At 34.7% G+C, this 26,093-nt stretch overlaps 2 protein-coding genes across 14 annotated transcripts in view; both read right to left on the reverse strand.

The window, feature by feature from the left end:
- Positions 1–202: 202 nt before the first annotated feature.
- On the reverse strand, positions 203–6,958 carry BBS10 (Bardet-Biedl syndrome 10). Its single transcript, XM_079142538.1, has 2 exons — positions 3,941–6,958; positions 203–3,560 (listed from the first exon to the last, which is right to left on the reverse strand). The coding sequence occupies exons 1-2, from the start codon at positions 4,123–4,125 to the stop codon at positions 1,580–1,582; spliced, it is 2,166 nt and encodes a 721-aa protein (XP_078998664.1). The 5' UTR covers positions 4,126–6,958; the 3' UTR covers positions 203–1,579.
- Positions 6,959–7,104: 146 nt separating this feature from the next.
- The window catches only part of OSBPL8 (oxysterol binding protein like 8), a 182,245-nt gene continuing 163,256 nt past the window's right edge, over positions 7,105–26,093 (reverse strand). For all 13 annotated transcript variants that reach the window (XM_079142534.1, XM_079142531.1, XM_079142530.1 and 10 more), the window contains 6 exons: positions 23,378–23,514; positions 21,687–21,872; positions 21,304–21,391; positions 13,759–13,864; positions 11,654–11,756; positions 7,105–9,980 (listed from right to left, as the gene is read on the reverse strand). In XM_079142534.1, coding sequence (XP_078998660.1) covers positions 9,851–9,980; positions 11,654–11,756; positions 13,759–13,864; positions 21,304–21,391; positions 21,687–21,872; positions 23,378–23,514 — 750 coding nt within the window. In that variant the 3' untranslated portion in view covers positions 7,105–9,850. The remainder of the gene's footprint in view (positions 9,981–11,653; positions 11,757–13,758; positions 13,865–21,303; positions 21,392–21,686; positions 21,873–23,377; positions 23,515–26,093) is intronic.

Genomic DNA, 26,093 nt, shown 5'->3' on the forward strand with positions numbered 1-26,093 from the left:
TCTTTGAATGCCTTCAATAATGTAAGAGTATTTCAAACAACAAAATCAAGCAAAATGACCTAACAGGCCATTTAAAAATATGGATGAAAAAAAATTACGCAGCAGTTTTAACATAGGTTCATTCATTTATAAAGTCAATATAAGAACTAAATTATTCTCTCCATAATCACAGAAATGAAATGAGTCACATACCATGAACATCTGAAAAACACAACTATATTTAATATGAAATATCATAAATACCACATGATGGAATGCTATGATTTTTAAATGTATTATTAGTCACCCCTTACTCAACTATAATTTTTTCCTGCACTTAAACCCAACAAAACAATGCCACATTATCTATTAAGCTTTAATGAAAACTACATGATGACACAGTACATTCAGTAGTTAGCACAGCATTTGGCACAAAATAAGCACTTAGTATTTTCTGAATAAGTACACTGGAAACATGTATTTAGGGAAACAAACTGAAGATAACACTTTTATTTCACATGCACTTCTGAATACTAAGAATAAACAAAGCACTATCTCTTCGGTGTCACAAAGAACGAGTAAAAGCATACTAACCTAATTCACAACTAGTTCATAGTACTGTTTTCATTCATAAGCTTTTAAAATAGAATATAAAGATTTGTAAATTCGCATCAGGAATAACTGTTGAACTATTTGTCACTACTTAACTCTAGGTATACAGCAAATTAAAAAAAAAAAAAAAAAAAACAAAACAGCCAGTACATGAAATATATTTCTAAGTTCTTAGGAGGCAGAAGAAAACCACAAGTATGAATTGCACATCTTTTCAGGTATTATTTTTTGTGGTGCTGGGGATTAAACCCAGGGCCTCACCCATGCTAGGTAAGGGCTTTACCACTGAGCTACATCCCTAGCCTAACTTTAAATTACAAAAATAAAACCACATTTTCAATACACAATCCTATTCCTGGTAACATAGGCACATGAGTGGTGAAAAATCTATCCAAGTTTCTCCAAATGAAAAAGAAATTAACCAAGTGGCACATGAAAGTAAAATCTAATTTGATTTATATACTTTTTAAAAGAACAACTGTGACTTTTACTTACTGCTTTACAAATTATGAGTAGGGAAAATTATTTTAACTAAAGCAAATAACATTTACATATAAACATAACAATTTACACGTTTAGTTGTTTATAAACAAGACGGCATTTGAAGACCCCTTCTAAATTTGAAATTGATGGATTCTATAAACTAAATATAGGAAGGTGAAAGAACAGAGAATGAAAAAAATTAGATGTGAAAGGAGCTAAGAAAAACCCTGCTTTAAAAAGAATAACAAAGAGCTGAGATACACAGTTTAAAGGGAAAGAGAGACATTTAGCTGGAACTCTGCTTCTGCCTTAGTTTAGATCCATAAAGTAGTTTAATATTGGCATCTGAATGGTCTGATGACTTTGGTGTATTTCTTCAAAAAATACACTATAATTCTGTTTTCCTAAGTAGAGTGAAATTGAATTGAGAATAAGCAGTTACATGCCTGCTTTACTTTATGCCTTGAGTTGGATTAAAAGTTGGGTTAATAAAAAATTTCTAATATTAAAGTTCATCTTCTGAATCTTGATCATAAATTTTCTGAGGTTGTCTCTTAATGCTGATTATCAAATCAATGGTTAATATTTTTGTCAAACACTGAAGAACTGAAGTTAGCAACTGGTATTTACCAATTACTGATTCTAAACCTGCCTGACTGCTTACCATGAGTTGATTGGTTTGAAGTGCATGGAGAGTTCTCAAGTATATTTGTGGAAAGCTATAATTTACTTTCTTAGTCTTAAAAAGGATTTTCGGAATGCCTAACAGTGCATTAGCAATTAACGTACTAACCATGGCCTCTTCTGATTGTTGGCATGTTTTGGCATAGTTGAGAAGATAGTAATGTAACAAGATCTCAAAATTACCACCCACTGGCAAAACACTACCTGCTGGCATAGATGAGGAATGGTAACTCTGGGGAGTACCCAAATCCAGTGACTTATATCTCACTGGTAACTTGCTCTTTGTTCTAGAAATTTTTGTGACTTGTAAATATTCATAAGGAATTTCTACTCTTGTGTTTTCTGTTTTAGAATTACCAGTTAAATTATTATCAGTTAATAGTTCATAGTCATCAATTATCCTGTTTTTTTCTGAAGACAAATACTTTAGTGTATCATCTATTTGGAATGTATTTGTTGGTGTCGGTTTTGTTGCTGAACATGGAATATAGGTTTCTAATTCTATATTTGAAACTACCAGATTTGAATGTACTTTTAAATATGCCTGAGTTTTTTCCAACTCATCTCCATTCTTTACAACTATGTCATGATGTGGCTTTTGTATTGAGTGATTACTAATTTTTAGTAACTGATTACTTTCTCTACTATTTTTATGAATAAGAGGATTCGATGTGTCATTTTGGTCACTGGTTTGTTTTACATAATTTAGATCAAAGTCTTTAAATAACTGCCGAAGCATTTTGAATGCTCCATGTAAAGCGTTCTCATGTTGTTCAACCAGACCCTGCACTGGTCCACAAAGAACTATACAGTGTGGTATAAATGTACATGTGCTAATCAAGCCAAGATGAACATACCTTTTGGATCTAAGAATAAAAGGTTTACAAAATTTCACCAAAGCAGAGTTAGAAATTGCATACCACGAAGAGGCTTGTGGTAATACAAATGGAGAGATGCCAATGATCCTCTGGATAAGAGAAATTTCTTCTGATGATAAACACTCCACCACTGATATGCCACTCAGTCTTGCATAATAAATAACTAAATCTGGTTGCTTCACACTAGATAGGAGCAATTTTACATTCTGACTATCCAAATGTTTCATTAGTGCTTTTGTCCTTTCCATAATCCAAAACTGAGATGTCTGAAATTGTGCTTCTGAACTTAAAATAAACTCTGATCCAGAAGTTGAAAAAAGAGGCTGAATGATTTCTGTTACTATCACCATTCTTATGTCACCATCTGCTGGGCAGTAAACAGAAAAATCTCTGTGAAGCACAAGTCCATCTATGATCCTAGAATCTGAAACAGGAAGGCCAGTGACTCCAACATTCAGCTCTATAAAACAGTCATCCACTAACTCAAATACTTCAGTATCACTTGTACAAGTCATACACTTGAAAAAGTAGTCACACATCAATTGTGAAATAAATCTGTGATTATTTCTTCCCACTCTTCCACAAAAATATGCTTCTAACAATAATTCTAAAGAGCTCCTACACAATGTCCTCTCTTTAGCAGATGAAGAAAAGATGGACAGAAAGTGTCTACTTAAGTATCGGTCCACAATACAGTCTAATATTTGTGTCTGAAACATTAGCAGTGCTTGGGAAATAAATTTCCACTGACAACAATTTTTCCAGTGTCTTTCATGGGTCTGAATATTTTCAGAAATCCAAGAATTCTTTTCTTTTTCTGTGATTGCATGAAGTCCTCGGAGTAAATGGCAAAGAAAGATAATGAATGTTTTAGCACCATCTCCTGTTTTTTTGAGGTGACTGGAGACACAAGCCACTACAATCCTGTACAAATAAAACAGAAAGAACATCAGATTTTCAGAAGATTGTCTTCCTACATTGGGATCAAGTTACAAGTTTTCATTGTTATAACTTTATAAGAATACTGTCCCTTTTATATATATCCTTGGTTTTATTTTTTCATTTTCCAAGTTATTTTGTTCTACTCCCAATTCCCAACTCCAGATTCTAGGGCGGGGGCGGGGGAACAGCGCTGGCAATGTTCTTGGAAGCTGACAAGTACTCCTTTGGGCAGGGCTTTAACCCCGAGCATATGCTGGTCTCAATCGAGGTCATTTTTCCAGGTACATCGCCCCAGGATGGGACATGAGTCGGGGAGACTGTGTGGAAAACCAGCTTTGGACAGGAGGGCGGGACGCCGGTACCTGGCTATGGGATGCTCTAGGTGCAGCGCCCCCAGGAGGCGGCCTCCATCCCGGCTGAGCAGCACCTCGCCGGTGGGCTTCGTACACAAAACCTGCCGGCCCCCGGGCCCCACGCAGCGGCTCATAATGGTTTCCAGCACCTCCACCACCTGCAACGCCGCCTTCACAGATCCCGCCGCAGCCATGGAACTTAGGGTCTAAACGCTTCCCGTGGCTAGCAGGAGCAACTACTCGACGGACCAAAGAGCCCGAGGCGCGGCGGAAACGGAAGAGGCGGGGAGAAAACAGGAAAGCAGGCGCTCAAGTCGGAAGCCGTGGGCGCTCGGCTTCTCGGGTGGGAGAACGTGATGCAGTTCCTCTAGCTTGGCGGAAAGCTTTGCGTCCTTGGTAGTTGAGTTCAACGTACCCATCTCCAAGTGAAGAGCGAAGAGGCTAGGATCACTGGGAGCGCCCTGGAGTGGAAACCCTGCGTCTTTACTCGCCTCCCTAGGGGAATATATATCCCTGTGGTGGCTACCAGCTTTCCCTGGGAACCTTCCTCTCCCGGCAACCTTCCTTCCGAAGTCTACACGTTAGAAGGGCTGTGTAAGGAGAGAATGGGCACTGGGAGTCCGACTCGATCGGTTCCCAGTCACTTTCCCGCCATAAACTGCCTGTGTCATGACAAAACCTCTCCCTGGAATTCACGTATATCTGTCCATGTGCATTATTTGTCCTACTTCCCATTACGAAAGCTGCTTCGGCATGCAGAACAGATGGGGAGGGCCTGGTTTTGGCCAAGTTTCAGATTTGTTTGGGTTCACACCTGGGTTTGCTCTGTCATTTACTCAGCTGTGACATTCATCAAGTAACTTAACTTCTTTAATCCTTGCTTTCCTCATTTTAAAATGGAAATAGATAAAAGAAAAATCTCGTAAGGTTTTGAGGTGGAGAATGTTTAGAAAGCATAGAACTTTGCATAGTTCCTAGCATAGAGTTAAGTACTCAACAGTCAAATACACTATAACCACCAAATTCCCGTGTGGAGTCACCGTGTGGGTGATTTCTGGCCCAATTCCCACAAGAAAGAGTTTGTAAGACACAAAATACGATTAGCATAATAGCACAATACACAACACTATTACATTCAAAACATGTCAATACTAGCAGGAAAAGAATCTTGTAGCTGTTTCATTGAATATCGAGGTGCTGTTTTCCTCTTTGATCCTATGCACAGGATGGAAAACTATGCATCGTTAACCCCACAGTTAATAGACCAATGACAGCAAGCAGCAATTGGACCCAAAAGGAGAGCAAGAATTGGGGAGAGAAAAGAGGAAAAAAAAAAAAAAAAAAAAAAAGAATGACTTCTTGGAACTCATCTGATGTTGACTCAGTATGGACTGGTAAGGGATTTGAGAAAATAACTGTCATATAGTTCATGTGTTTAGTAGTAAGATTTTTTTTCTCCCCCTCTTTCTGGTTCTATTCATCAAAAAGGGGTTGGTTGTATTGCTCAACATAGTTTCAAACAGTAGACTATTTCAAACAAGTATTACAACCAGAGTTCTATTTAAATTTACCCTATAGACACTGATACAAACTTGTGTTTTATTTTTACAGTAAGAATGTGCTATCACTCTTACTGTGTAGTTTTTGGAGTCATTTAACTTCTCTTGAGTATTCCTGTATAAACTCTGGCAAACTTCCACTTAAGGTTATTAAGAGGATTGAAGAAGAATGAGTATAAGGTATCAAGTAAAGCATACATTAGGGGTTCTGTTAAATCCCATTCAGTCCTTTCCCCATCCCCTGCAACTACCCCCACAAAACAAATTAGGAAGAATTTAGTCACTATATGTTATACTAAAAGTCATTTGACCACAGTTTGCTCTTTTTAAAAATTTTATTTAGAATACCTACTTGTAGAAGTTAGCATAATTTTACAGATCATTAGAAAAATTCAATTATTTTCTCTCAGCAAACATGTATAATAGGTTAGGAATAATAGATTAGAAATGTAATACATTACAAAACAGTAGCCTATGACTATCTGTACATTTACTATGCACCTTAAGGAAAAGAATTTGACAGTGTGCTATACTTACACTGCAGATAACATACTGTTATTCTATCATACAAAACTGACCAGTGGTAGTGCTTAAATTTATAAATGGCCATTAAACAGGATTTTTAACTTAAATGTATATTTAACATGCTAAAAAGTGAAAAAAAATTAATTGAAGTTTCGGGGCCTATCAGTTCAAATGTTTCATGGCATTTTTCTTTAAATGAAGACTTTCAATATTGTAATACTAAAAGAATTTTTCATGATAAGTGCAGAAAGAAATTTTCCTATTTTAGAAAGCATATTCACATTCATTTTGTCATGGGTTTCTTGTGGCTTTTCTTAATATGTTAATCACATTAATAAGACACTGGTCCAATACAATTTTAACAGTCCATCTTCAATTAAAAACTGTAACAAAAATAGTACGTTAAGAGTAACAAAAAGTAAATTAAATATGCTAAACTCAGCAGGTAGAACAAAATGAAGACAAATTACATAATAGTGGCAGGTTATACAATTTAAAGAATCTCTTACACTTAGTCAAATACAACAGATGTTGAAATGTAAACTCACTGATTTTTGTGGGGATTCTTCCATTAGTTCAAATTAGAAAAATTGATATAAATGCTACTATTTTACTTCTGTGTATTTAACATAATTCAAAATAATCTGTCTCATGTATGGCTCATCAGTATTGTCATCACTATATTTCAACAAAAGAAAAAAAACTTCCTTGCTCATTAGAAATGATAAGCATTGGAAAAAATGGAATTTTATACGTTTTCTTAAATTTAGACTAAGATATTCTTCAAAAAGTTAAAACTGCCTTCCACAAAATTCTGTGTATATGGCACAAGTTGATACCCAAAACAGTGTGAACTCCATCAAAAAGGCACTGTTTACTACTCAGAATAATCTGACAAGTCTACTTCAATGATGTCTGAGAATAAGAATATATTTGAAATAGGTAAATAGACAAACCCTTATAAAAGTACAGCATTACTGTTTAAATATACTTGACCTATATAAAAGGAAATAAAATGACAGAAAAATGACCCTTTTATGACAAGTAAGCCTATAAACACTTTGAATCATATAATAGTTCTGTAACACAAAAATGACAAAAAAATATTTTCTTAAAGGCACAAAAGCATGAATATTAAATGAGGGTTGTATTTTACAAGGCCAACTTTTCAATGGAATGCAGTTGTCAACTGAGTTGTAATAAAGATTACACTGTACCTTTATAAGTGATACAAAAAAAGTGCTGATATGAAATGTAAGTAAGATATCTACTGGAACAGCATTTCACAAGCCCTGTTTTTTTTTTTTTTTTTTTTTTTTTGTCTTTTCCTACCCAACAACATCTCACCAAATGGTGGATAACTGAAGATATAGTACATTTAACAACTAAAACAAAAATGTATGTCCATAATTATTACACATCTAAATTTTCATGTGAGAAAATTTTTGCTAATAATGAAAACTGGTCATAAGTCATATATCCTGGAGGCTCTCAGACAACTGGAAACTGTAAATCACATGAATTCATGTGTGAAGGAAGAGTAATCTCAGTTAAGAACATTCAAAGTCAATTACATATTATGGCTAAATACAGAGTTAATTATGGGTTTTAAAGGATTCACATACTAAGTCTAGTATAAGTACTGATCTAAAATTAAGCCACCAATTCCTGAGTTTTGTGTTCAGTTCATAGAAAGGAACTCATACAACTAAAAGCATAACAGGACTGACTATCAGGTTAGATCTACGCTTTTAGTACATAAGAAACAGTCATGAATAACCCTGTTCTTTAATTTTTGACTCCTTGGGTATGAACTCACAATAACTGCCCTACATTAAAAAAATAAAATAGTTACCTTTCCAGTCTTAGAAGATATACAAATAAAACACTATTTAGATCAAATGAAAACAACATGCAAGTGGATAAGACCAAAACCCTAGGAAGGTCACCAACAAAAATTTTTAAGTTTTCAGGTTTAAATGATGAAATGACTTTCATGATCAGCCAATCAAGTTACATATAATATAAATTAATACTAATTTAAACCTTAAAAAATCGAATTGTACAATATTTACAAAATGTTACATGTTGATGAATAGGCAGTTGAGCATATTGGTAATAGAATATGAATACAAAAGATATCGACGAATATGAAATATAACCCAAAAATCCACTTGTTCTCACAGTCACGAAAATACTGGATACAGGTACATCTTATTTATGCCGTTATCAATTTAAAAATATTTTCATGAGAACATACAGATGACAACATTGTTTTACCAACATTACATGGGAAATAGCTCTTCACAGAAACCTAAATACTTAAGATACTAAGTTATATTGGTTAGGAAAAAAAGCAGATTTTATTTTTAATTTCTGTAATTTAGCAATAATCCCTTGACTTTATATTTATCATGGCATAACAAAAAATTTTAATTTTACTAGTGTCTCACCATCTTTTCTTATTTATAATCAGAACAGTTGTTCTTTATTTCATTTTAATAACCATTTAAAATTCTATACTTTTAGGATTCAGAGATATATTTTAGGACATGTTCTTAACTACCTTTGCAAAAACTGTTTTCGAGCACTATAAATATTTATGTAAAAACACATGTAAATCAAAATATTGAACTGAAGAAATATGCAAAGAAACTTAAGAAAAAATGTGCCTGAGCCTGAACAAGGAGGAATCTTAGTGAACTTGAACTATGGTTTTGTCACAGAATGCAGTTACTAAGAACAGAGAGGGTGATAATAAAGAATTAAACTTTAGAAATTGATATTCTTAGATGCTCAACTTATTGCACATTTTAAGGAAGCCAATTTTAATGTACACATTAAAGGCCACCACAATAGTCCTTCCTTATTGTCGTTCTTTTTGGCTTTTGAAATAAAATAAAAATTCTAATTTTTTCCATTCTTTCATTGAACACTCTAGGGTCTAACTGAAAGCTAGAATGTTTTTCAGAAAGCAAAAACATGAATTATCAGCATTTCATATGCCCTATAAACATCTCTAGTATTTGGCCTATGTTATGGACCAGCTGACTTTAAAAAAAAAGAAAAGCAATCAATGTTGATCACACTTTTTCAGCAAGTGTGCAAGGTGGTATTATAACTAATAGTAGCTGTATACCAGTTTTTTATATTGATATACACATAAGTACATATATACCTGTATCTACAAATATTAAATTCTAGGGGTTAAAAAGATCTTGTGTAAATTTAAAAATTTTGCCACTTGTCTCTTTCAATATGGTAGTTTTGACTATTCATACTTTTTTTCTTGCTGTTTCTAAGAAGATAACTGAACTGGGTACTTTGGAAGTAATTTTAACAGTAGAGTGTACTCAATTATTTATGTCTTATTCCATCATTCCCAGTCTAATTCCTTGATAAAATTTTGTGCCTGTTTTATGAAGAAAATAGATTCCTATACATACATTTATAAGCTTGATAACATTTTTCTTATGAACAATGTTAACATTTTATCTCAAAACATACTATAGAACATAAAGACTACTGTCAGGTAAGAGTACATAAGAGACAACTGTGTATACATGTGATTTAATATACTCACATGTAGACACATTCTCACAAAAGCTAGAAATGTCCTGGCACTTAACATATAGCTCACTATAATAACCAAACAGGATAGCTCTTGTTTCAGGTTAAGGATAAAAGATATGAAAGGTAGACGCCTCTACATTTGTCTTCTAGATTTTTTGTTTTAGAAATATTGTGATGTTTAATTAAAGACCAAAATAGCTTGAACACTGGTCCCAGGCCAAATCTGATCTTTCTAGTTCACTGATTCGACTGTAGAGAACTTCTACTTAAACATGAAGTTTATTATGACTTGAAGCAAAATCAGGAGGAAAATGATGAAGTAGTCTTTTTGTTGCAGAAAATCCGCGGCAGGTGTGCTTAAAACTAAATGATTTCGAAGAGCCATAATATTTCTACAAAAAGAAGCAACAACAAATTTTATAATGATTTTTCAGAAATATCAGCACAACACTCAAACTTGATATTATACAGTGACAAATCATTTAATTACATGATCTAAAGTAATTAATTACTATAGAACAAGGACCTGATGATACTATGTGAAGCCTTTATCTAAATCTAAATTCCACACTGTACCAAACATATCTAATGACACATTAAACTTGACTGTCAAATTTTGATGATATAGAAATGTAACCACTTTCTCTGCTTCAGTGGTGATTTTAAAACAAAAATTTTTACTAATGGTTGCCTCACTAAGGTTCTTTTTATCTTTACTTTAGGGAAATGGGGGTTGGGGTAAAAGAAATTCCTAAATTCCCAAAGAAAAAAATACAACAGACTTCATAACACTTCCCAAATGAAGAATACCTTATAGGCTTTTCACATGCTAACAAGATGTTAATTTAGTTATGAAATGTGTTCACAATATACTCATGACACCTTAAATGCTTCTATATTAAAAGACCTGATTAGTGAAGCACCATTTCTTTTTTGAACTTCTGCTATCAAAGTATTTTACCAGTATAAAGAATGAAAGGAGGAAGAACAAACAAGTAGTTTAATTAATTTTTAAATGTAATTAACTTAGGAAATGTTAACACTTTATATTAGGGCTAATACCCGAGATGTATAGGATGTGCTTCCTGCTCTAAAGGAGCTCATAGTCCAATCTGGTAGAAACACACACACACGACTCTGGAATGTAGGTAAGTGCTCATATGACTATGTAGAGGAAGCTATACAAGCTAAGCTGAAGGACTTGTTAACTTTACACGGCAGAGTGATTATAAAGGGCACAAAAAGGGTGCCATTTGAATTTAATTCTGAAGGATAAAAAGATATTTTCTTGATGGGTAAGGGTGGAAGAACAGCAACTTCAGAAGTGGATTCGGTGGAGGTAAAGGTCAAAGATGAGAACACAGTACATTGTGGGAGATGTGAGAAGTTTTGTAGAACTAGAGTATTTATAAGTGCAGAGGGTGAGCTGTAGATGAAAATGCTAACAAAATGTAAGCCATAAGATCTCCAAGAACAGAGAAAATGTTTTTCATCCACAGAATATGCATCTAGCACAGAGTTCTGAATACATAAACACAAACAAGCTAATTAATATTAAATATTTTAAAAACTGATATAGTGTGAATGCATGTTAGCCTTGCAGGATCATGTGGTTGTACATAGGGGGAAAAGCCTGGGACTACAAGAGGAGCACTCAGAGATCTCAGGGCAGTGACTGTTTACCCACTGCCATGTAAGTATTTCTGTATTTTAGCAAGTGGTGCATTCCAATTAAATATTAACCATGCACAAAGGTGACTAAAGAAGCAAGCCTTTGATAACTTTCTCATGAACAATCCCATCTGCACATTTCTAATCTGCTTCAGTAGTAAAATGAAGTGATTCCAATTTTACCCTCACAGAAGGAAAAAAAAAAAAACAACCTCCCCCTTCATTTAGTATTTAGTGCTGAAAGGAATTTCACAGGTTTCAGACACCAGGTAATAGAGCCCAAGATTCTATCTTAGCTTAGCAAAGTTACAAAAATACAAAGTTTACATATGATTTTCTATGTAACAAGAGTACTCTTGTGGACTCAAATGACCAGTCACTGTCCATGTATTACCTTTTAATTTCTTCCTGTGTTTGTTTTATAGATTCAATGGAACTTTGAATGTCTCCCAATTCTATTCCTTTCTTTCTTCGTGTACTTGGTTTTACAGATTGAGCTAAAAGACATTTAGAATGAAGTTGTAATCATAAGTACAATCTACACTTAAACTTAATCATTCTGGTGTAATAAAAATTTTCCTAGGCAGTTTTTGTGGCCTAGAGGTGAGCATAATAAAACTAATATTCTGCAGTTTTGAAGTCTCAAGCACATCATTTTATTAGAGTACAACCAGATTTAAAGTAACCACAAATTAAATTTTCAATAGCTTCAGTTTTATTTTTAAACTCATTAAAACTGGCAAAAATAATTCATTAAATATATGTATTAATTTGGGGAAGGCATTACTTTTGTATCCCTTACCCACTTTCCTAGATATGAAGAAGTCAGCTTTTTGAGCCCCTTTTCAATTTTTTATTGTTAATGTTATCTTCCTTGCCTTAGTTACCCGAACTTTAACCTCTTTAGTCAGTTTTGATACCTCTTCTACACATTTCTGTTGCCAACCAGCAAACTATATTTGGACATTTCAAATTTCTTCTCATACTCATTCCTTCTTTTCCACTTTTGTATAGATCTTAACCTCTAAGTCTCAGCTTTCTCATTTTTCAAATGGGGAAATAAGACCTAAACTTCACAAGGTTTTTGCCAAGTGTGTTTATTCAACAAATGCCAGCTAACACATTATAGGTAATACAACATATGGATACAAGAGTCCATTAAGAAGTCAAAATAGCTGGGTGTGATAGAGCGCACCTGCAATCCCAATGACTTCGGAGGCTGAGGCAGGAGCATCAAAAGTTCAAAGCCAGAGCTGGAGAGATAGCTCAGTTGGTAGAGTGCTTGCCTCACAAGCACTAAAGCCCTGAGTTCAATCCCCAGCACCACCAAAAAAAAAAAAAAAAAAAAAAAAAAAAAAAAAAAAAAAAAAAAAAAAAAGTCCAAAGCCAGCCTTGGCAATTTAATGAGGCCCTCAGCAACTTAAGGAGACCCTGTCTCAAAATTTTAAAAAAGGACTGGGGATGTAGCTTGGTGGTAAAGCACCCCTGGGTTCAATTCTCAGTACCAAAAAGAAAAAAAGAAGCCAAAATGTCTGCATATACACCCCACTTACAGGGCATGCAGATAAACCCAGAAGTGGGGTGACTCAGTTTCTTTTCTTGTAAACTGTGAATAGCAAACACTATAACTAATGCTGCCTTTTATTTAGCACAGTGGTACCATAGGACTCCTGCTTATAGCTTTTTTCATTTTATTCCCTTACTACTTCAGTATGTTGCTCCTATTTCCTCTGCCCCAAGCCTAGTTTGCTATTATTCATTAGAAATCCTAAAAGTTCAACAGGGTTCTTTGAAGAACCTTCCCTCAAATTGAATTAAGCTCCTTTAGACACTCTCACTTACCATCCAATTTTCTGATATGTATTGTTATTTACCTCGAGTCTTATCTCTGTTGGTAAAAATAGATTCCTCAGCTTAGTGTAAACTCATTAGAGACTATTATTCAAAGTTTAATTTTCCCATAATATCTAGTGTATTACCTTGATCCTTTCTTAATTATATCTCAATGTAGTTTAAGATAATTTACACATTGTCTGACTGGGGCAAGAAAGTCACACTATTTCATCTCACAGTTGAAAACTTTTTAAGAGTTGTGTTTTTACTTGTGACTTCCAAATACTACTAACTTATTCTAGGAATGAGAAAGTTTTCTGAAGCATGAAATTGAGCTTAAAACTCAAAAAAATACTTTCTGAATTCAATTTAGGGAACTATCAACAATTTTTAAGAAGCTAACAAGGCCTAGAAGCTACCACTATAGTGTGGTTCTTATTCATATGACTTCCCTTTTTACATTTCCCATGCCTTTGCCTTGTGGCCTCCTAACTTATCTATGATCTAAAATAGCTTTTAGATCCTATCTCTGCATCCACCAAAACTCTTACATTATCTTCCGAGTTAATTTGGAAAATCTATTTTCATATATCAACATTGTATAATAGTATATTTTTTTTAAAAATTAGACACTCATAGTGAATAGTATGCAATAAGTATTTTTACCTTCACTACCAGATGAATCCTGAATATCAGGCTCTGGGGAGGAATACCCTTTTGTTACTTTCTTCTGTTGTCTGGTTGGCTTATGTTTCATTTTGGGGACACTAACCTGAAAAAAAAATTATGCCATTATGAAGGTTTGCACTGTAATTTGTAAGTAAAGACACTGCTGAGCAACTGTTAAAACTCTTCATGGGCATGATATTCAAAATTAAAGAAAAAAAGAGTCTAATGAAAATTTAACAAATGTATTTTATTTATACAATCAAATTATCTTATTTACTTTCAACATGAAACAATGTGTACAAACATTAAAAAGTAAAATATACAATAATTAGTTTGAATGTCCTTTCAGAGATATTTTAAGCACACATCAAGAAAAATGAATTTATATCTCCCCAACTACTATAACCAGATCAGACAGTATCTGCACTAGAATACCAAAATGTAGTATTTTAAAATCATACTTATTTTGTTTCCAATGTTATAAGTATTTCCAATGGATAATGTTGGATTTTTAATAAAATTTAGTTTACTTTTAATAGTATCTGGGTAATATAGAAAAGAAAGCATCTTATAATAGAAGTATTTAGTGTGTGCATAAGATCTGAAAGTATATCAAACTGTCAAGCAGCACAAAATTTTTCTTAGACTAGCAAACTTTTGACTCTTTTTCTTTCTTTCTTTTTTTTTTTCCTCTGTTACAGTGCTGGAAATCAGACCCAGGGCCATAAGCATGATAGGCAAGCACTCTACCATTGAGCTACAACCCCAGCCCTCAGACTCTATCATATTAATAGGTTGATGATTCTGATCATCAGTCCTTAATTTAAAAACCTAATTGCAACAGAGGAAACTAGAATTAGAAAGGCAAGGTAATGTATATGCTTAGAAATATAGGAAGCCAGTGGTCATGAATTTTTAACTCTCTTCTTACTTGTTCATCATTCTAATAAAATTATCCTTAGTTATTTTTTGAATAATTTTTACAAAATCTTATGACTATACTAAAAATTAAAATAAAAATTTTATAATACCTAATAAGCAGGTTCTGGATTCATCTTATACTCCCATTTCAAATGCTAGAGACAACCTTTTCTAATATTCAGAATGCAAATTCATTTTCCTAGAGTAGGTTTGAATTGGAGATTGACAAAGACTGGTGAGAAACTTATTCAGAATGACAAAGAATAATACAATTAGAGATGGATAAAGATTCATTGTGATCAGTAAGGAAAATACAGATGCCTTGTGTCTCTATCATGTTTGGTTCTGAAAGTAAGACGATTAAAATTTTCTTGTATCTTAAAGTTTTTATTTTATTTTAAATTTTTTTGTATTTTTAATTGGTTCTTTTTACTTATACATGACAGTAGAATCCATTTTGACATAATTATAAAAGCATGGAATTATCTTATTCTAATTCAGTCCCCAGTACCTTTCCTTCCCTTCCCCTCCCCGCCGGCTCCCTTCCCTCTGTTGTTCTTCCTGCCATTTACCCATAGTTGTTTTTTTTTTTTTTTAATTAATTTCTTGTGAATGTATACAATGATGAGATTCACTGTAGTATATTCATATATGTACACAGGAAAGTTATATCAGAATCATTCCACTGTCTTTTCTTTTCCCATCCCCACCCCATTTCATTCCACTTAGTCTACTGAACTTCTATTCTCCCCTTTCTCCCCTCATTGTGGGAAAGCTTCCATATATTAGAGAAAACATTCAACCTTTGGATTTTTGGGGATTGGCTTATTTCACTTAGCACGACAGTCTCTAGATCCAGTTACAGGCTGGGATATAGCTCAGTTGGTAGAGTACTTACCTAGCATGCTCAAGACCCTGGATTCAATTGCCAGCACCATCAAAGGAAAAAAAAAATGACAGTTACTTCGGATCCTCCATTTACCAGCAAATGTCATAAGGTCATTCTTCTTTATGGTTGAGTAATATTCCATTGTATATATATACCACATTTTCTTTATCCATTCATCTGTTGAAGGGCACCTAGGTTGGCTCCATACCTTAGCTATTGTGAATTGAGTTGCTATAAACATTGATGTGACTTCATCACTGTATGCTGATTTTAAATCCTTTGGATATATACACAGGAGTGGGATAACTGGGTCAAAGGGTGGATCCATTCCAAGTTTTTGAGGAATCTCCATATTGCTTTCCAGAGTGATTGCAACAATTTGCAGTTCTACCAGCAATGTATGAATCTACCCTTTTCCCCACATCCTCACCAGCATTAACTGTTACTTGTATTCTTGATAACTGCCATTCTGACTGAAGTGAGATGAAATCTCAGTGTAGTTTTAATTTGCATTTCTCTAATTGCTAGAGATTGACCATTCGTATTTCTTCTTTTGAGAAATGTCTGTTTAGTTCCTTTGCCCATTTATTGTTTGGGCTATTTGGTTTTTTTTTTTTTTTTTTTTTTTTTGTGTGTGTGTGTGTGTGTGTGTGTGTGTGTGTATGTGTTAAGTTTTTTGAGTTCTTTGTATATCCTGGAGATTAATGCTCTGAGGTGCAGGTGGCAAAGATTTTCTCCCATTCTGTAGGCTCTCTCTCTTCACACTCTTATTTCCTTTGCTGTGAAGAACCTTTTTAGTTTGATGTCATCCCATTTATTGATTTTGATTTTACTTCTTGTGCTTTAGGAATCTTGTTCAGGAAGTCAGTTCTTGAGCTGATATGTTGGAGTATTGGGCCTACATTTTCTTCTAGCAGGTGCAGGGTTTCTGGTCTAATTCTAGGTCTTTGATCAACTTTCAGTTTGTGTAATGTAAAGACAGGGGTTCAATTTCATTCTGCTACATATAGCTTTCCAGTTTTCCTAGTACCATTTGTTGGAGAGGCTATCTTTTCTCCAATGTATGTTTTTGGCACCTCTGTCTAGTATGAGGTAATTTTATTTGTGCGGGTTTGTCTCTGTGTCTTCTATTCAACTGATCTTCATGCCTGTTTTGGTGCCAATATCATGCTGTTTTTGTTACTATAGCCCTAGTGTACAATGTCTGATAATTGTGATGCCTTAATGTCTGATATTGTGATGCCTTCTGCTTCACTTCTCTCGCTGACAACTGCTTTGGCTATTTTGGGCCTCTTATTTTTCCAGATGAATTTCATGACTTCTTTTTCTATTTCTATGAAGAACATCATTGGAATTTTAATAGGAATTGCATTAAATCTGTATAGTGCTTTTGATAGTATGGCCATTTTGATAATATAAATTCTGTCTATCCAAGAACATGGGAAGTCTTTCCATTTTCTAAGGTCTTTATCAATTTTTAATTTTCTATAGTTTTCATTGTAGAAGTCCTTCACAACTTTTGTTAGATTGATTCCTAAGTTGTTTTTGTTTTTGAGGTTATTGCAAAGGAGATAGCTTTCCTAATTTCTTTTTCAGCAGATTCATCACTGGAGCATAAGAATGCAACTAGTTAATTGGTATTGATTTTGTATCCTGCTACTTTGTTGAATTCACTGTGATAACATATACAGGATAAATTCTGCCATTTTTAACAACTATGTACAATTCACTGGCATTATTCATTATTTCAAAGTATCATACAACCATCACCACTATTTCCAAAAAAAATTTTGTTATCTTCAAGACTAAAAATTAAACAATAACCCCATTTCTTCATTCCTATTACTGGTAACTTCTAATCTACTTTGTCTCTATGGATTTGCCTACTCAAAAGTAATGTATTCATCCATGTGAGTTTGGCTTATTTCATTTAGCATAAGATTTTCAAGGTTCATCCATGTTGTAGCATGCATGTAGAACTTCATTATTTCATATGTCTGAATAGTATTCATTATATGGCAACAGCACAGTTTGTTTATACATTTTTCTGTTGATAGACACTTGGATTGTTTACATGTTTTGGCTACTGTGCATAATCCTGCAATGAACATTACTGTCCAAGTATTTAGAGTCCCAGTTTTCAGTTCTTTTAGAGTAGAATTGTTGTCATGTGATAATTCTGTTTAGCCTTTGAAGAACTGTTAAACTGTTTTCCACCGTGGCTACAACATTTTACATTTCCACCAGCAATGTAAAAGGGTTATACTTTTCCACATACTCATCAAAACACACTTTCCCTGATAAAGAGATGATGATATCTAATGGGGGTGGGGGTGGGAGTGAGAGAAGAATGGAGGAACTTTGGATTATGTACAGGGAAATGAGAGGGGGTGTATAAAAAGTGGTGGAATGAGACAGACATCATTACCCTATGTGCATGTTATGATTACACTGATGGTAGGAATCTACATCATGTACAACCATAGAGACGAAATGATGTACCCCATTTGTGTACAATGAATCAAAATGCAGTCTGTAAAAAATAAAAACATTTTAAAAAACACTTTCCATTTTTGTTATGTTTCTAGTAAGTATGAAGTAGTACCCAATTGTGGTTTTGATTTGCATATCCTATATGATTAATGATATTAAATATCTTTTCGCATGTTTGTTGGCCATACGTACACCTTCTTTGGAGAAATGTCTGATCGAATTCTTTTCCCATTTTAAAATTAGACTATTTTTGTTAAGTTAGGAGTTCTTTCTATATTCTGGTTATTAAATCCTTGTCACATTAATGATTAGCAACTATATTCTCTCATTCTGTTGGTTGTCTCTTTACTTTCTTCATAACACCCTTTGATGTACAGATGTCCAAACTTTGATGAAATTCAATTTTTTTTCCTTCTTCCTTTTCTTTCCTTCTGTTCTCCTTTCTTGCCCTCTCTTGCTTTCTTTTTGTTGTGGTACTAAACAGCAAACCCAGGGCATGCTAGACAAGCATGCTAGCACTGAGCTACATTCAAGCCCCTGATTTCTTTTTGTTGTTACTATTATTTATGTATCATATCCAAGAATCTGCTGGCAAATACCAGATCATGAAGATTTATCCTTGGTTTATGGTTTATCTTTCATTTTAGGTATAAATCCATTTTAAGTCATTTTATATAGGGTGTGAGTTAGACACTTCAACTTCATACTGTTACGTGTAAAAATCTAGTTGTCCCGATACTATTGGTTGAAGTGGAGTGGCACCATTGTAAAAAATCAATTTTATGGATTTCCTTTTAGACCCTCGATTATATCCCACTGGATTATATGCCATGCCTATACTTATATGAGTACCACTGTTTGTTTTTTTTTCTCCTTTGACTCACAGAGCATTAAACATGGGGTTCAGTTTTAACACACTCAAATACAGAAGATAATGTTAAGGTTTGGGGAATACATCTTCCAGGGAATACGCCTCCAAAGGGCAATGGTGAATCCATGGCTAATATTGTACAGCTCTGGGTTAATAAGCATAATGTCAATAGTGCCTATTGGTTTGTGTAAAGTGGCAGTAGCAGAAAATAAGAAGTGAAAATGCCCCACCAAAATCTTGGAAGAACAGTTGTAGAGATGCAGGTAGAAGTCCTCTCTCTCCCTTGCTTGCTCTTCTGCCTTCTGCCATGGGATGATGTAATATGAAAAAACTTTTCCAGATGCAACCTCTCTGGTGTTGGACTTGCCAGAATCCAGAAGGTTTCAGGGGTTCAGTCCATGGTTGGTCAATTCCAAAGCTCTGGGCCCTGGATGAGGCAGAACACCATAGTAGAAGGATGTAGCAGAGGGCAGCAGTTCAAGACACGGCAATTAGGAAGTAGGGAGTCATTACCACTGTTTTGACTACTGTAGGTTTGGCATCCAAAAAGTGTTAGTTCTCCAACTTTGCTCTTCTTTTTCAAGATTGTTTTGGTTACTGAGGGTCCCTTGCAATTACACATGAATTTGAGATTAATTTTTCCACTTCTGCAAAAAAGGCTATTGGAATACTGATAGGGATTTTGTAGACACTGTAGAGTGCCTTATGTAATATTGTTATCTCAACAACATAAACTTTTTCTACCTTAGAAAACAGGGTAACTTTCCATTTATTCTTTAATTGTTTTTAGCAATGTTTTACTACTTCACTGTACATTTATACCTAGGAATTCACTCTTTTAAATTAAATTCTATTATAAATTGATTTGCTTTCTTAATTTCCTTCTGGGACTCTTCACTGCGGGTGTATAGAATCACAACTGATATTTGTGTATTGATCTTATACCTGCAAATTTGCTCAGTTTGTTCATTAGCTCTAGTTGCTTTCCTGTGGGTGTGTGTGTGTGTGTGTGTGTGTGTGTGTGTGTGTGTATCAAGTTATCTGTTAATAATTGTGTATAACAAGTTGCTTTTCTTCTGTTGCTTTCCAAGCTTCTTTCTTTGGCCTGATGATTTGTGTATAGATCTATTTGTCCTCTTTAGAGACTGCTGAGCTCCTTGGAATGATGTATTTCATCAAATTTGAGAATTTGGGGGCCTTCTTTCCTCCAATATTCTTCACCCCATTCTCTCTCCTCTCCTTGTGGACTCCTATAGTGCATATGATGGCCTACTGATAGTGCTCCACAGGTCCCTTGGGCTCTGTTCACTTTTCTTCATTTTTCTTTCTGCTCCTCAGATGTGATAATTTCAATTGTTTTATTTCTAAGTTTGCAGATTCTGTCACGTGCCTGCTCAAATCTGCTGCTGAATTTCTATAGTAAATTTTTCGTTTGTTACTGTGCTTTTCAGCTGGAGAATGTTTGCTTCCTTTGCACAATCTCTCTCTATTGGTAGAGATGAATGCCCTACAAGGGTCCCTTGACAGATTAAAATAAATCTTCACATTTTTATGGTCTGCTGTGCTCCCTCTGGAATCAGGGAGTCACACTGGGAATGCAGGGACTCTACAAGACTGCTGCTAAACCAAGGAAGGGGTGGGACAAGGGCAAGTAAAATACTATGAAGTTTTCCTACAGCTTTGAAGTTCTCTTTTTTTGATTCAGCATTCCCTTGGCTGCTGTAACCCTCTAACTTTTCCAGGGTTCTGGTACATTTTGTTCAGATAGTTTTTGCTTGTTTTTTGATGGTCCTTTGGGATGACAAGAGCTTAAAGCTGCCTACTCTGCCATTTTGTTTATCCCATGTTTTAGTCAGCTTTTTTGCCATGGTGACCAAAAGATCTGGCAAGAACGATTTTAGAGGAGGAAGTTTTTCTTGGCACTCTAGTTTCAGAGGTCTCAGTTCATAGATGGCCAATTCCATTGCTCTTGGTCCAGGTGAGATAGAACATCAAGGTGGAAGGGTATAGAGGAGAAAAGCAACTCTAAATATGGCAAACAGGAAGCAGAGGAATTCCACTCATCAGGGACAAAACATACCACAAAGGGAAACCCTAACAACCGGCCTCCTCCAGCCACATTCTACTTGCCTGGAGTTACCATCCAGTTAATCCATTCAAGTGGACTAATGCACTGATTAGAGTAAGGATCTCATAGTTCAATCATTTCACCTCTGAATTTTTTTGCATTGTCTCACATCCTGAATTTTGTTTCAAAATTTAAAATTTTAAATCTTTAGATTTAAATTTCCTGTGGTTTATATATATAGATCATCTCACAAATTTATAATGCCTAGCAGATAGGCCTGGTTACTTTTTTATTACATACCATTGGAGTGCGATGTTTCACTTTGGTCTGGATAACACCATCTTTTTCAAATTGTATCATATCATTAAGTGGGTCCCATGGTCGGGTACTAGATAAATGTAAAAAACATTTGTTTAATGACCAAAGAACTTAAGGAAGTTTCTATTCTATGATTGGATTTTCATGAATTATAAATACAGTTCTAATATTAAGACTTGCCCATTTCTAATCTTCTAATTTTTGGCTTATTTTGTAGGAAAACTATTACTATCATTGAGTTGAGTATATAAATGAATTGAATATCAAGTTTAAAAATGCATGCTAATGTTATAATAAATAGCCTAGAATTAAAGTCAACGAATTATGCTAATATATTATTTGAAATACTCTTTTTAATTACTCACTCTGCAAATTTGTAATGCCATTCTCCTGTGAGTGAATCAAGTTCAAATAACTTGCAAGTCCAGTCTTCATTTTTTGTTTTTCGATCTCTGGCAGACTGTCTTTGAGCTTCTTCCAAAACATACTTCTCTTGAGTAGCTTCTGTTTGGTCTTTGGCATTTATGGCTCGAGTTACTCGCTGCCAGAGCCTAGTACAGGTGCAAAATGATATTTTAAAAAGGCAACAAAAGCCAAATATATACAGAACAGGTTTGAATCCTGTTGAGAGAAAATAATGCTCATGGATTCCAACTATGACAAAATTTACACTCATATACTTAGGAATAAGTCAAGATATAAAATCTAATGCCCTAAGTAGAGAAACTAATTTGGTGGGGAAGGGATTGGAGCAGCTTATTAAATTTATTACATATGGAAACAAGCATATGGTAGTTAACGTTATCAACTGAAGACAATAGAAATGTAGTGAATGCAAGGATCAAAAGAATCTGTATTTTTAATAAGGTCCCCAGATGATTCTGTATAGAATTCACTGGACTCATAAAGATAACAATGGTGAGCGTAGTGCTTCTCAACCCTAGATGCATTACTTATGAGAAAACTTAAAATCAGAATCTCTAGGAGTGAGCTAAAGTATTAATATATTTTTATACTACCTAGATTTTTATGTGCTGCCATTGTTGAGAACCACTGATTTAAGAATAAAGACTTTGATGAAAATAACTTTCCCTATTAAAATTTAGTTTTTTCATTAGTTCAGTGAAAGTGTAACATCTCTATCCCACCCATGTGAGAAGGCAACATGCCTTTGGAATCACTCTGACTTGAAGTGAATCCTACATCTGCTATTTCTCAGCCAATGAACTTAGTTTCCTTTCCTGTCCAAGTTTTGTTTCTTGACCTATAACATATGCTGAATTATATTCACACCTCAAAAACTATTGTATGTCTTGGCAAAACAGCTTTAGATGGAGAGCATCATATGGTTGTAGTTGAAACGGAATTTTTAAGAACTTATATATATATATTTTTTCATTTTTTACAACCTCAATTTTGAGTGTAGAAGGGAAAGTACACATAGACATGAATCCCAATGAGAGAAAAGCATAAGTATGTAGAACATGTAGCGAGGACTAATGTGTATAAGGTACACAGCAAAGTCTCTTGAATACAGTAGTCCTCTTCTAACACAAAGAAATATAAAGTGCATTACAATTTTTGATTCAAGAGTGTTAAGTGATCTTGCAAGAATTTCATGACTTAAGAACTTAAACTATGACACTAATTTTTGCCCTCCTTTGAAAGGCAGAACACCCCTAGTGGCATGTTCTTCTATTTCAGAGAATGGAAGAAAAATAGAATCTGTACCACTTCTAAGAGTTTTACCTGCCTAAATAGATTAGAAAACAGTTGCCAAGAAGGAACTAAGAATCACTGAAGTTCTATAATTTTATGCAAATGAAAAAAATTTAAGGTACTGAAGCAGATGAAAAAGGAAACAATAAGTTTTAGTTTTGAGCCGCAGAGAAACAAGATCATTTGTATTGTATTTGACATTCACACATACCAAATGATAAAACCTATTTTCCTGAAATAAAATATGACAGCAAACAGGGTGAATAGTGACCACACCATTTAGGGATTAAAAAATACTCTGATCTTCATAAAGTTACCTCAGAAATGGTATACTTACTTTTCTGATTCAAAATCATCCTGCTCTTCAAATTTTACAGTGTGCCTTATTAATCTCCACTGCTTAATGTCAGGTGTTGGATTCCAGAAAACCTCAGAATTGTCAGTCTTCTTGTCATTAATAAAAACTTCACTATCCTATATTTAAAGAAATTAAACATTAATGTAAAGAATTTTTATTTGGAAGGGAATTAGATTGTATGGCAATCTATAGTTTGGTTCTAGAATGGCCTCCAAAGGTTCATGTGTTGAAGGCTTGGTGCCCAACTGTTGATACTTTTGGGAGGTGGTGGGAAATTTAGGAGGCCAGACCTACTTGACAGAAGGAGGTTACTAGGGGGTGTGCCTGTGAAGGGTGTAGTTTTCCTTAGACTCTTCCTCACTCTACTTCCTTGCTTTTGGCTGCTGTGAGGTAAGCAGTTTTGCTCTACCATGTCCTCTCTTCCAGGATGTTCTACCTCATTGCAGGTCTGAAAACAATAGAGCCAAGTGATCACGGGCTGAATCTCTGAAATCATGAGCCAAATAAAATCTTTCCTCCTTTTGTTTTTCTCAGGTATTTTGTCACAAGAGGGAAAGCTAACTACCACAGAAAGCTGTTACTGAGAAGTGGGGTTATTATTATGACCAATAAAGGTGATTAACTCAATCTGGTGGAGGAAATTTCAAGGTAGCATAGCATTCAGGCAGTAGACGGGTACTGCTAGATTTTAGCCAGATTAACAGTAAGAACTGGGAGCAAAAGGCTGAGAGGAAAGATTTGGAAAACTTTTAGTTGGGTCAGAAAAGAAGCACATGTAAAGCTGTGGCCAAGGAAGGATGGTTGCTGAAGAGATGGATACTGCCATTAAAAATAAATCGAGGGTCATGGTCATTAGGATGGGACTGCACATGTCCTTTGAGGTTGACATTGTGCCTCTATGTGTCTTAGATGCTGGACGTGTAGCTATAGGATTTATGTTAGATCTGCTCTCTCTCTATGCCCCATTCCTCCCTTTTGGACAGGAATGTTTACTCTGTGACACTGTATACAGCTTGTTTTTTATTGTTATAGGGGCTCAAAGCTAAGAGTTTGCCTTGAATCTCAATAGACTTTGGACGTGGACTTGCGAACAATATTGAAACAACAAGACTATGGGAACTCTCAGAGATGGACTAAATTTATTCTGCATTATAAGATAGACATAAACCTTTGGGGACCAGGAGCAGAATGTTATAGTTTGGATCAGGAATGTCCTCCAAAGGCTCATGTGTTAAAGGTTTAGTCCTTAGCTAGTGGCACTACTGGGAGATAGTTGAAACTTCAGAAGGTGGAGTCTAGTTGGAGCAAGTAGGTCACGGTTTGCCTTTGAAGGGTATATTTTGTCCTTAGTCCCTTTCTCATTATATTTTCTTGCTTCTGTCTGCCATGAGTTGAGCAGCCATACCCTCTCTTCTGTGATGTTCTACCATACCATAGGCCCAGAAACAAAGGAGCCAAGTGACCATGGACTGATATCTCTGAAACTATGAGTCAAAATAAACCCTTTCTCCTTTTGTTTTTCTCAGGTACTTTGTCACAACAACAGGAAATGAACAAAGAAATATAATAATACTTTCTTCCTGTTATTGAATCCTAAACACACATAGCCTTTCCAAAAGTTCTAAAATTTTCATTTTTATAAAAAATATTATTATCAAATATGTAACACTAATCAATATTTTAAAATGTGATTGAATACACAGAAAGTTCATGGAGATTTTACAAGTTCTACTTAATAAACAAATCTTAAACCTTACATGCAAAGCCTCAACGTCATTTCCAAACTGTAAGAAGAGTATGGTATTTGCTGCGGCTATAATGAAATGTTGTTGTCTATTCATGGACTCACCTTTTTAGCATTAAAAATATGAACATAATCTTAGAAATTTGACTTTTAGAAACAACTATTTTACATATTTCCAAAAGGCACTCAGAATTCAATTAAAAATCTTTGCAGAACAAATGTGGCCAGTTGGCTGAGTTCCTAAATACAGGTGTTTTTTAAATGGTAATACAGAAAACAGCATATAATAGTGATCACAGTGAAAGTGCATCTAAGCAATATCATGATCCTTTTTATTCATTAAGTCTCCTCTTAAAACCACACAAATACAAATCTATGTGAAAGAGAAGTAAATCAAAGCCGTTACTTTCATATATACTACTGTATTCTTTCCATATTCCTCTCAAAGAAATATAACTTTAACTGAAACTATGCCTCTTTCTTCCAGGTGAGAGGTAGTAAAGTGTTATGTGTAAAATCACAGTCTTGCGGCCAGATCCTGGGTAGGAATTCTCACTGCACCACTTACTTTTAGTTCACTATTTAAATGCTCTGTACCATAGTTGCCACCTCTATAAAATGGAAACAACAAACAATAATAAAATATGGGTATCTATATACTCACATATGGGCTATATTAAATGAGTTATTCTGAAGTTACATTCTTTTTTTTTTTTTTCCTTTTAACCTGGGATTGAACTTAGGAGCACTTAACCACTGAGCCACACCCCCAGCCCACCCCTCCTTTTTTTTAATTTTTTTTGTATTTTATTTAGAGACAGGGTCTCACTGAGTTGCTTAGAGCCTCACTGTTGCAGAGGCTGGCTTTGAACTCACCAATCCCCTGCCTCAGCTTCCCAAGTTGCTGGGATTACAGGTGTGCACCACTGCGCCCAGCTCTGAGTTACATTC

This window comes from Sciurus vulgaris (assembly GCF_902686455.1).
Source record: "Sciurus vulgaris genome assembly, chromosome: 5".
Classification (NCBI taxonomy): domain Eukaryota; kingdom Metazoa; phylum Chordata; class Mammalia; order Rodentia; family Sciuridae; genus Sciurus; species Sciurus vulgaris.

What these genes read in the sequence shown, in the direction of transcription:
- BBS10 (XM_079142538.1), bottom strand. Translation starts at nt 4,125, where the DNA reads ATGGCTGCGGCGGGATCTGTGAAGGCGGCGTTGCAGGTGGTGGAGGTG. An exon ending in CTAGAGCATCCCATAGCCAG is followed by an intron (nt 3,561 to 3,940) that starts GTACCGGCGTCC and finishes TTATTTGTACAG; the next exon opens with GATTGTAGTGGCTTGTGTCT.